The sequence below is a fragment of the Humulus lupulus genome, chromosome 1 (assembly GCF_963169125.1).
Source record: "Humulus lupulus chromosome 1, drHumLupu1.1, whole genome shotgun sequence".
In the NCBI taxonomy this organism is placed as follows: Eukaryota; Viridiplantae; Streptophyta; class Magnoliopsida; order Rosales; family Cannabaceae; genus Humulus; species Humulus lupulus.
Window position 1 is genome coordinate 27,932,133 of NC_084793.1, and position 12,164 is coordinate 27,944,296.

Here is a 12,164-nt window from a genome sequence, read left to right on the forward strand (position 1 = left end):
TTTTGGGTTTCTGAGTATAAGTTGGTTGATGGATTGCTGATAATTTGGGGTAGAGTTTCTGTGTTTTTTTTTTATCAAGAAGAATGGAACTTCATTAATCAACCAGCCAAACTGTACAAACACAGGCTACAAATTCAGCCACCCAAACTACTTACAAGGAATAAACCCCACCAATTCTACAAACACAGGCAACAAAAACAGCCCACCCAAGCTAATTACATTGAAATCTTAGCTATAACTCTTTGTTACTGTATAGACAATTTTCTATTTTTTACAATATTTAATCTGTGTTGAATTATAGACTTTATCTCAGTGGCAAGACCAACAGCAGTCCAAGAAAATCTGTCAAAAATACATCTGTTTCGATTCCTCCATATGCTATAGACAGCAGCTGCCAAAATCATGTTAGTGATAGAAAACAGGATTCCAGGTTTTCTGCTAGCAAGCCAAACCTTTCAACTAGCAAACTCAGTAGGGCAAGCTTTAAAAACCACCCAATCAAAGATAAGCTCTGTAACTTGCTTGGAAAGATAACAATCAAAGAACAGATGGGAATGACTCTCAGCAAAGCTACCACAAACAGGACACATAAGTGATTCAATTGGCACACATAACCTGAGCATATTATCACGGGTAAGCAGCTGAGAGTTAACAACTTGCCATAACAGAAATTTGTGCTTAGGGATAGACAACCTACACCATACAGCTCGATGATAGCCAACCTGTTTTTGGCAAAGGGTACTGTTGTAAAGTTTAGATGTTTGAAACTTTCCTGATGCACCAGCAGCTTTAATCTCATCACAGCTAAATTTTCCCCTCAAATTACATAACTTCCTCTAATACCAGCTTGTATCAGGAGGCAGCTTATAGGACCAGAAATTTGAGCCTTTCAAGTAGATTGAATTAATCCATTTAACCCAAATCACATCATGCTTCTCAGAAATAGCCCAAATATACTTTGCTAAGATGGCACGATTCCAAACTGAACCATTTCTGAACCCAAGACCTCCATAAGCTTTAAGCAGACAGACCTTCGACCAAGATGCCACATGAATCTTGATCTTATTACCATTAACTCCCCAGAGAAAACCACGACAAAGTTTTTGAACTTCCTTAATAATACTTTGGGGAAGAACAAAAATGATCATCCAGTAGTTCCTCAGCCCAAAGAGAATTGAATGGATGAGTTGGATTCTACCAGCAAAGGATAAGTGCCTACTAGCCCAAGTATGTAATTGCAATTTGAATTTTTGGATGATAATGTCACATTCTTCATGCTTCCATTTGGTTGGTCTCATAGGGACACCAAGATACTTAAGAGGAAAGGACCCTTCTGAAAGTTGTATCTCAGCAGCTATCATCTGTCTGTCAACAGCAGAAACTCCCCCAAAGTATATATGAGATTTGCTAGCATTAATTTGGATCCCTGTAGCAGAACTGAAATCCCCTAGAGCACCCTTGAGCACTTTAACAGCTGAAAGAGATCCTTTACAAAATAAAATCAGATCATTTGCAAAACATAAACTAAGAAGTTTAAGACTCTTACACATTGGGTGAAACCTGAAAACAGAATCTTGAGCTGCCAGTTGGAGTCTCCGAGTGAGATATTCCATGATTAAAACAAACAAAAGTGGTGACATTGGATCTCCTTGACGAAGCCCCTTCTCACCCTTAAAACTTCCTTGAACCCTTCCATTCATAAGCAAGAAATACGATGTGTTTTTTAAGCAAGTCATAATCCAGCCTATAAATCTAGCAGGGAAACACAAAGCCTTTAGGAGATCCTCAATAAACCACCAATCGACTGTGTCATAAGCTTTGCTTATGTCAATTTTAATTGCACACCTAGGCGAGATAGAAGATCTCCCATAATTCTTGATAAGATCTTGGAAAATTAAGATATTATGAGCTATTGATCTACCTTGAACAAAAGCTCCCTGATTTAATTGAACTAAATCAGGAAGGACCCTGGCCAATCTAGAGCATAATAGCTTTGAAATACATTTGTAAATGGTAGAACAACAAGCAATAGGCCTATAGTCCACAGCCCGAGAAGGATTGTCAGTTTTAGGGACCAAGGACAGAGTAGTATTAAGAAGCTCCTCAGGAATACTGCCTGTCTCAAAGAACTATCCTATAGCTCTACATATTTCACTGCCAATTTCCAGCCATAACACCTTAAAAAATGCAAAACCAAACCCATCTGGACCCGGGGATTTGATATTGGGAATACTAAATATTGCATCTCGTATTTCCTTGTGAGAGAAAGGCTTCAACAATTGAAGCTGCTAGTCAATTGAGAGTTTGGATCCCATCTCTACACACTCCCTAGGGCTACCCATAAAACTTCTGAAGTGATTCAGAAAATGAGAAACCACATCAGAAATATTATCCACCACCCTACCTTGTTCAGTTATGTAAGAAGCTATTCTATTCTCCTCCTTGCGCTTTTTCAGACAAGCATGAAAATAAGCAGTATTCATGTCACCCTTCCTTAACCAAGTAAGCTTGCTTCTTTGAGCCAGGAAGTTGTGATACATATGCTCCTGAATTATGAATGCATCAGCAGCAGCCTTAGCTTTATCTTGAAGAGTAAAGTCTCGGGGATGTTGCTGAGCATGGAATAGAGCAGCCTGATATTGATCTTTAGCCTGTTGAAATTACACCCCTATGTCTCCAATATGATCCCTATTAAATCTCTTCAACTTATGTTTCATCCACATTGTCTTCAAATAGATAGCCTTCAAACCAGTCCCTTTAATCGGCTTCCTCCAACTATCTAAGGCCACCTCTTTAAAAACTTTATGTTCAGTCCAGAAATTATAAAAACGAAACAACTTAACACCCAAATTCTCCACGGCCAGAATAGAAACTGTACAAGAGCAGTGATCTGAAACTGTTTCCCAACTCAACATAGCTGTTGTATTAGGAAAAAAATCCAGCCACTCCTCATTAGCAAAACCATGGTCAATCTTAGAATATATGCGAGCAGACCCATCTTGATTATTAGTCCAAGTAAAGAAAGAGCCAACTCTTTTAAGCGAATCCATTTGATTCCTGGCAAGCCACTGAGAAGAATCTAATAATTCCGCTTTAGACACAGGCTTACCTCCATTTCTATCATTTTCTGTAAAAATAGCATTAAAATCTCCTAATATAACCCAAGAAGAGGCTAGAAGAGAAAGCTTTGGTAATCTTTGCCATAAGATCTTCCGTTCCTCCATAGAATTGAGCCCATACACAAATGTAGCACTAAAAGGATGTTTCTGACCAGCCATTTTAATATAACAGTGAACATATTGAGTTGTCTCCTCTAGAACAATAACCTTGACAAAGATCTTCCTCCATATGATCAATATTCTACCTTCAGTAACAGGACTGGAATAAAAATCCCAGTTCCTAAATTTATTAGCCATCAACTCCATGACTTTATTCCCCCTCATTTTAGTTTCCAAGAGAGCTCCAACCCCCACTTTATTCCTCCTACAAATATCTAACACATCAGTTTGTTTTTTCGAACCATTCAACCCCCTTATATTCCAGCTCAAGATATTACAATTATCCATAAGAAGAGCTAACATTACCTATTCCTCCTTTCTCCCCCTCTAACTGCTCCTGGAGCACCTCAAAAGGATTTGTCAGATTCTATCCTGTTTCCACAGATTTACTTGCTTTCTTATTTTTACTCTTTGTTGGCCCTTGTTTATACAAATGAACCATTTTCATAAGAGATTACCACTTATCTCTAGCACTCTGGCCCTCAGCAACATTAGGAACTTCAGCCAAATCCTTAGGCAAATTAGGTATAGCACCCAAAGATTGTTCATCCTTGTCCCACCCATCCTCAGGAGAAGTTCTAGGAAGATTGTCTTTCTTAACCCACTGAGTTTTCATCTCCTTACGGCAGTCAGCCATAGAATGACCATAACTTGAGCATGTTTTACATTTAACAGGCAACCATTCATAGTCCACCCCTTGTTCTGTTAGCTGACCATGTTCATTCATATATTATATAATCCGAGGAGGATTATCTGTGATTTCCACCTCCACTAGGATCCTTGCAAATTGAACTCTAGATCTCTCTCGAGTAAATTTGTCTACCATTATCGGTTTGCCCATCGTACTAACAAGGGCACTAAGGCATTTTCTGCCCCAATACTGAAGGCTTAAATCATGTAATCTAATCCAAAGAGGCACTGAGCGGATCATGCGAAATGCACTTAAATCAGTTGTCCATGGGCGAATGATCACTGGTTTTCTATCAAAATGAAGGATACCATTTTCCAACACATGGTCTCGAGTAGCATCATCATTAAACTTGACCATAATCAGTCCCATTGTCGACCTGGCTATTTGAGCAATCCCTAGATGACCCCAAACCCTTTTGATAAACCCTTCAAACACAGCCATTGGAGGATTAGCACCAAGAACCATACAAATGACAGCAGAACTCCAATTAGCCGATTGGATTTTCACTTCATCAATATCAACCAGAGCAATCCTCTTACCATCTTTAATCAATGGTTTAGCATATTCAAGTTTCTGGTCACAAAATGAAAGTTTACCCGTTGTAAATTGTTTCCAATGAGTTTGAGTCGATGCCTGAAAGTCTCCTGCCTCCACTTTGTCCTCCCAGCTAGATGGGGTAGCCATTTCAGAAGCCTTTTGCATATCAGTCTGGGTTTCTCCACCGTCCGTCAATCCTATCGCTGCAGCATGTAGGGTCACGCCCTGAGTCAGTTCTTCACCATTCATGTACACATCTTCAAGAACGAATCCATCCTGATCATTCTCATCTTGGATTGAAGGCAAGCCCTGAGCAACCGATCGAGCCACAGGCTTCTGAGCTGATTTCTTCTTCTTCGCCATGGAAGAGAGGGAAACGCGGGAAAACCTAAGATTTTGTGTTTTAATATGCCTAGAATTTATGGTTAGAATCCTTGGCTCACTCTTGTGTTTTAATTGGAAGTGAAATGTACAATTGGCTTGAATCTTGGAAGTTTTGGCTGAAAGAGGTGTGAGGAAAACCCAGAATTTCTAGGCTCGTAGGGGCGCCCCGCCACCCAGCCTTGGGGTGCTGCAGCGCGTGTGGCCATTTGGGCCTAGGCGTGTTCTTTGAGATGGGGGCGCGCCGTGACTCACTAAGGCAAGTCGCGCCCCGCTTCCCCTTTGGCTTGGGGCCTTGCTCTCTGACTTGGGGGAAAGTCGCGATCCGCCTGAGGATTTTAGCCTTAGGTTGGTTTCTAGGTTTGGTAAGGCTCGGGGGCTCGAACCTAGGCGCTCGAGAAAATTTCTACTACCCAGTTTAGTAGAAATTGAGTTTCCGGAGACTAGAATTAAATCTCAAAGTTATTTGTTGGAATAGAACTTGATGGATTGTTATTATGATTATGTTGTGACTAGGATTTATTCAAGGCTTGGAATAAAGGATTGTGCTCGTGATTATGGTGCTCAAATAGCTCGGGACACAGGTAAGAAAATTATTGTACCCGTAGAGCAGGGTATGGCCCTATTGTTTGATTCCAGAGCATGGCCCAATTGGCTGTATTGCAGGGCATAGCCCTATTGTTTGTATTGCGGGGCGTAGCCATATTGATTAAATTAAAGGGCGTAGCCTTGGTGTTTAAGTTTAGTAAATGTTTAGATATCTCACGATATTATATTATTTGGTGTATATTTGTGGGGGAACGGGGAAGGCCGGGAACGGCAAAGACTGGGAATGGCAAAGGCCGGGAACAGCAAAGGCCGGGAACAGCGAAGGCCGAGGACGACAAGGGGCCGGGATCGGTGTTAAGCACGCGGAGTGCAAGCCGATAGGGAGAGACCCTCCTAGGATGCTGGAGACATCCTCTCGGTGAAAACTGCAAGCCCAGGGCCTGGTAAAGCACCTGGGACGGCATGGCCGCTATGTGTTAAGCCTGTTGGTTATTTTGTTTTATGTTGTTGATAGATATGCATATGTTATTTGTTTTGTGTTGAGTTTTCTTGCTGGGCTTCGGCTCACGGGTGCTCTATGGTGCAGGTAAGGGCAAGGGTAAAGTCGACCAACTATGAGTATGGAGAGCATGGAGCGACTGGTACATGTTCGACCTACCTAGCTACCACGGTCAGGGTGATTTTGGAGGAATGTTCTGTAATAGTTGTTTTGTCGCCTAGGTCAACTTTTGTTGTATATTTTGAGGTGTAAAGTATTTTATAAACATTATTTTGGGGTCCCAAATGTGTAACTCTTAATGATTTCAATGATTGACCACAATTTTCATATTTAATGTCTGAAAACATCTTTTGCTCCAGTTTAGTTACACTTTTACCCTAAAACCTCGATTAGCCAGCTTATGGCAGGATTTAAACTCACTTAGTAATGGCTCTAAGGAAGTAGGGCGTTACAACTTGGTATCAAAGCGAGACAAGGTTTATGGTTCCTGGAGATTGACTAAACATGTACGCTCGTTGCTAGTGACAAGCTCGACTCAGGATTGGTTGGTAATTATTGAATTATATGCTTGATTGTTTGTTAAAATGCCATGCTTGCCTGAGTATTTTAATAGAGCATGATGAATGAGTTGACATATGCATGATGCTAGGGCATGGCCCCCTTGATTGTTGTATGTTATTTGTGATATGTGGATTTGCTGGTTGTGATTGGTTGATGGGTGTTGGGAGGTGGTTTTGGATGTTGTTATTATGCCTAATGAGCGGTGTCATTGATTGCAGGCATATTGTTGTGATGCCTCGGTGATCAATCAGACTCCGCAGCAATAGGGCCGAGGATGATAACCTAGGTCAGGATCCTCCACCTGCCCCACCAAATTGGCAACAGTTATTTTCCGAGATGGAAGCTAGAATTCACCGAACAGAAGAAGAGCTTCGATAGTTGAGGCAACAGGCTCCTCCTCAGGGTATTGGGTTGCAGGTTCCATAGGCTGTGGCATCAGTGCCAGCCCAGCCTACTGTGGAAAATAAGTGGGAACCATTGTATGAGAGGTTCAGGAAGCAGCATCCTCCCACCTTCGAGGGTGGACCAGACCCACTAGGGGCAGAGCAGTGGATGAACATGATTTCTTCCATCCTGGATTTCATGAGGGTGGAAGGGAATGAGAGGGTAGCTTGTGCCAGCTACATGTTGAGAGAAGACGCCCACATCTGGTGGGATGTTGTGTCGCAGAGAAGGAATGTTGCAGTTATGACCTGGGAAGAGTTCAGAAACATTTTTAACGAGAAGTATTACAGTGTTGCAGTCCGAGCTGCGAAGGTTGATTAGTTTACCAACCTGACTCAGAATCGAATGACGGTTACTGAGTATGCTCTGAAGTTTGACCGGTTAGCAAAGTTATCGCTGGACCTGGTGCCGACTGACATGGCACGGAGAGATCGGTTTGTGCGGGGACTGAATTTCATGATCGCCTGTGATGTCAAGATAACTTTAGATCAAGGGACTAACACCTATGCACAAGTAGTGGACAAGGCCCTTACAGCTGAGGGGGGCCGAGGATCAAATATGGACAGAGGGCGCTGCTAGGCGCAATGCTCGAAGGATGGTGCCTCATTTTACTGGATCTAGCCGGGGTAGTGGCCCCAGTGAGCAAAAGAGAAAGACCCCAGACTCTTTTGTTCCTTCTAGTTCAGACAAGAGGTCACGAGGTGCTTTCAGTGGTCGTCAGGGCGGGGGAGACAACTGGAGGAACTTCCCAGTGTGTCCTCAATGCAGACGACAACATCAGGGAGAATGCAGGATCAGGGCCTGCTTTACTTGTGAAAGCATCAGTCATCTGAGTAAGGACTGCCCACAAGCCAGAAAGGAAGAACCGAAATAGAGCGACAGTCTTGCTCCTGCCAAAGTATTTACTTTGACACAGACGGAGGCTGAGGCTAGCCCCTCGGTCATGATAGGTCAGATTTCTAGTGCTGGTTCTTCTTTTACAACATTGATTGATTCAGGGGCTACCCATTCATTTGTTTCTGCTAGAGTGATAGATCATATGTGTAGACCTAGTGATTTATATGCTAGAGGGTTTCATACTTTGTTACCAACTAGGGAACTGGTAGTCTTTAGGAAATGGGTTAAAGCATTGCCAGTAGAGATAGACAGTAGGAATTTGTCTGTTGATCTGATTGAGTTAGCGATGGATGACTTCGATATGATCCTGGGGATGGATCGGTTATCAAAGTACAGGGCAACGATAGACTACAAGCGTAGGATGGTGACTTTTGAACCGGAAGGGGAGGTACCATTTGTATTTGTTGGGACGGTGAATGGACCGCGAGTACCTATGATTTCAGCATTGAAGGCTAGAGACCTAATGGAAGAAGGTTGCATAGGATTCCTATCAAACATTGTGGATACCTCCAGAGTTGTTTCGGTTGGACCGGATGAGACCAGACTGGTATGTGAGTTTCTTGATTTGTTCCCCACAGACTTGCCTGGGTTGCCACCACACTGAGAGATCAAGTTCTTCATTGAATTGGCACTAGGGATGGAACCAGTATCTAGGACACCTTATAGAATGGCTCCGGCAGAGTTGAAGGAATTGAAGATTCAGTTGCAAGAGCTACAAGATTTGGGATTCATCAGACCAAGTTTTTTTCCATGGGGTGCTCCAGTGTTATTTGTTAAGAATAAAGATGGATCCTTAAGAATGTGTATTGACTACAGGGAGCTGAACCAGTTGACCATTAAGAACAAGTACCCACTACCCAGGATCGACGACTTATTTGATCAGCTTCAGGGGAAGACAGTGTTCTCTAAGATCGATGTCCGGTCAGGCTACCATCAGTTAAGGATTAAAGAGGAGGACATACCAAAGACCGCTTTCCGTACGAGGTATGGACACTATGAATTCCTAGTTATGTCCTTTGGATTAACCAACCCCCCAGCAACCTTTATGGATTTGATGAACAAGGTCTTCAAGGATTATTTGGACAAGTTTTAATCATATTCATTGATGACATACTGGTGTACACTCGATCAGAGACAGAGCACGAGCAGCATCTACGTCTGGTATTACAGTGGTTGAGAGAGCATAGGACACTACTACAAAAACACCCTTTTAGGATAATTTTTTAGGGCGCTCACCTAGATGCAAGTCCTAAAAAAACTCCTAGACATTTTAGGACTCGCGTTGCGAGTTCTTAAAGAATTTCTTTTAGGGCTCGCGGAGCAAGTCCTAAAAACTATGTGTGTCCTAAAAGTTTGAGTTTTTTTTCTTTAACAAACACATCCTGGACTTTTTAGGACACTCACTGCGAGTCCTTAAAGAATATGTTTAGGACACCCATTGCGAGTCTTAAAAACTTATGTGTGTCCTAAAATTTTGAATTTTAAAAAATTACAAATTCCCTTCAATTTTTTTAACTAAAATTTTATTATGTATTAAATCAAGAAGAAAAATAACACAACAGTCCATTCCCTCTCTCTCTCCTTCCTCTCTTCCCCCATTTCTCTCTCTATCTCTCTCTCTCACGAACTCCACAACCCAACCACAGACAGTGGCACTTCGGCCACCCCCCGCCTACACGTGTCGGCCCACAGCGTTCCCTGGCCCCCGAAACCCCCAGCCCCGCGAGCCCATGGCCTCACGCGCACCACAACCTAGTCGACGGAGCCTCCAAGTTCGGAAACTTTTGTGGGTTTCTCTCACGAAACCCCACTGCCCAGCCACTTACGGGGGCTCTCTAGCCACCCACCGCCTACACGCGTCAGTGTAATGGATGCAGAAGGTTGGTGACCTTCGACCCCCGCGAGCCCATCCCCTCACGCGCCGCCCTCCGCCGCCTAGAGTCATTCAAAGTCGTGGTGGTGTTATTTTTCTCAAACTCTTCCTATTGATTTCCGACTGCCTCGAGCCACCCCGACCCAAACGACAACCACCAGTGCATTCCTTGTGCTTTGGGCATCAAAACCCACTAAAGGATTGATCATTTTCCCGAACCACCACCGTGGGGTGGTGACGCCGCCGTTAACGTTGGAGCTCCGGCGGGAGCTTTGTCTATCAATTAATTTTTTAAAAATTTAAAACAATCTTTTAGGACTCGCAAAAAACCTCAATTTATAAGGCTCTCAAATAGAGGACTCGTGCCCTCCGAGTCCTAAAAAGCATTTTTTGTAGTAGTGGGTTATATGCTAAGTCCAGCAAGTGTGAGTTTTGGCTACCGCAAGTAACATATCTGGGACACATTGTCAGTAAGGAGGGGATTCTGGTTGACCCAAGCAAGATTGAGGCAGTGAGAGATTGGCCTATACCGAGTAGTGTACCAAAGGTTAGGAGCTTCTTGGGATTGGCAGAGTACTACTGGCGGTTCGTCGAGGGATTCTCCAGAATAGCCACACCATTGACCGAGTTGACACATAAGAAGACTAAGTATGTGTGGACAAACAGATGCGAGAATAGTTTCAAGGAATTGAAGCGGCGACTAATCACCATTCAAGTATTGAGTTTTCCATCAGACAATGAAAAGTTTGTAGTTTATTGTGATGCTTCCAGGCAGGGTTTGGGATGTGTTCTGATGCATCCAGACAGCAGAAGGAGTACGAGCAGAGATATCCCACACATGATTTGGAATTGGCGGTGGTGGTATTTGCACTTAAGGTTTGGAGACATTATTTATATGGTGAGAAGTCTGAAATATACACCGACCATAAAAGTTTGAAGTACTTCTTTACTCAGAAGGATCTGAATATGCGCCAGAGACGTTGGCTAGAATTGGTAAAGGATTTTGATTGTGATATTCTATATCACCCTGGGAAGGCCAATGTGGTGGCCGACGCGCTGAGTCAGAATGGCCCAGGACAACTGTTCAGTTCAAGGCAGATATCAGATAAGTTAGCTGAAGAGATGACAAGAGCGGGTATAGAGTTGGTGGTTGGTCAGATAGCCAACATCACTCTACAGTCTATGCTCCTTGAGAGGATCAGGGAGGCGCAGGGGGAGGATCCCCAGTTGAGAGGGCATAAAGAGAGTGTCTTAGCCAGAGTGGCTAAAGACTTCTCTATTTCAGAGATGGGACTACTGAAGTACAAAGTTCGAATTTGAGTTCCGATGGATTCTAGTATTCGGCGAGAGATCTTGGATGAGTCTCATACCACTCCTTATTGTTTACATCCAAGTGCGACGAATATGTACCAAGATTTGAGAACATTGTATTGGTGGCTAGGGAGGAAGAGGTGTGTGGTAGATTATGTGGCCAAGTGTTTGATTTGTCAGCATGTAAAGGTTGGACATCAGAGACCAGCAGGGTTGTTGCAGCCTCTAGGGATTCCATAATAGAAATCGGAGGATATTACCATGGACTTCTTGGTTGGATTATCTAAGACTGTGGGACAACATGATTCCGTGTGGGTGATTGTGGATAGGTACACCAAATCCGTCCACTTTTTTCCTACTAGGACAACTTATACTGTGGAGCAGTATGATGAATTGTATGTGAAGGAAAACGTGCGACTACATGGGGCTCCGAGGTCGATAGTATCCGACAGGGACCCCACCTTCACCTCCAAGTTTTGGGAGAGCCTGCAGAAGGCTATGGGCACGCGGTTGCGGTTCAGTATCGCTAATCATCCTCAGACGGACAGACAATCTGAGAGGATAATTCAGATACTGGAGGATATGTTACGAGCCTGTGTACTGGATTTTGGGGGATCTTGGAGTGAGTATCTTCCTTTGGTTGAATTTTTGTACAATAACAGTTATCAGGCGACCATCGGAGTGGCTCCGTGTGACATGTTATATGGAAGGAAGTGTAGATCACCCATCCATTGGGATGAGATGGGTGAGAGGAGATATCTAGGTCCTGAGGTTGTTCAAAGGACCAATGAGGCAATTGAAAAGATTACAGCTCGAATGCTCACCTCCCAGAGTCGCCAGTAGAGTTACTCAGACTTAAGACGCAGGAGCGTAGAGTTTCAAGTGGGTGACCATGTGTTTCTCAGAGTTTCTCCCTTGAGAGGGGTAAAACGGTTTGGTGTTCGGGGCAAGTGGAGCCCTAGGTTTGTTGGTCCCTTTGAGATTTTGGAACGGGTTGGAGAGGTAGCTTACAGATTGGCAATGCCTCCAGCTTTATCAGGGGTTCACAATGTATTTCATGTATCCATGCTCCGAAAGTATGTATCAGATGCTACGCATGTGCTGAGTTATGAGAACTTGGAGTTAGATCAGTATTTATCATAT

The 12,164-nt window shown here is 43.3% G+C and overlaps 1 protein-coding gene across 1 annotated transcript; it reads right to left on the bottom strand.

Annotated features, from left to right (window-relative positions):
* Window positions 1-304: 304 nt before the first annotated feature.
* LOC133805147 (uncharacterized) lies at window positions 305-3,581 on the bottom strand. Its single transcript, XM_062243282.1, has 5 exons — window positions 2,742-3,581; window positions 2,405-2,651; window positions 844-2,116; window positions 495-615; window positions 305-391 (listed from the first exon to the last, which is right to left on the bottom strand). Exons 1-5 carry the CDS (start codon window positions 3,579-3,581, stop codon window positions 305-307), a joined length of 2,568 nt encoding a protein of 855 aa, XP_062099266.1.
* Between the last annotated feature and the right edge of the window lie 8,583 nt (window positions 3,582-12,164).

Coding starts and splice junctions, on each gene's coding strand:
- LOC133805147 (XM_062243282.1), bottom strand. CDS start 3,581: ATGTTAGCTCTTCTTATGGATAATTGTAATATCTTGAGCTGGAATATA. Junction 2,652..2,741: donor TTAAAGGGACTGGTTTGAAG/GCTATCTATTTG, acceptor TAATTTCAACAG/GCTAAAGATCAATATCAGGC. Junction 2,117..2,404: donor TTCTTACATAACTGAACAAG/GTAGGGTGGTGG, acceptor TCTTTGAGACAG/GCAGTATTCCTGAGGAGCTT.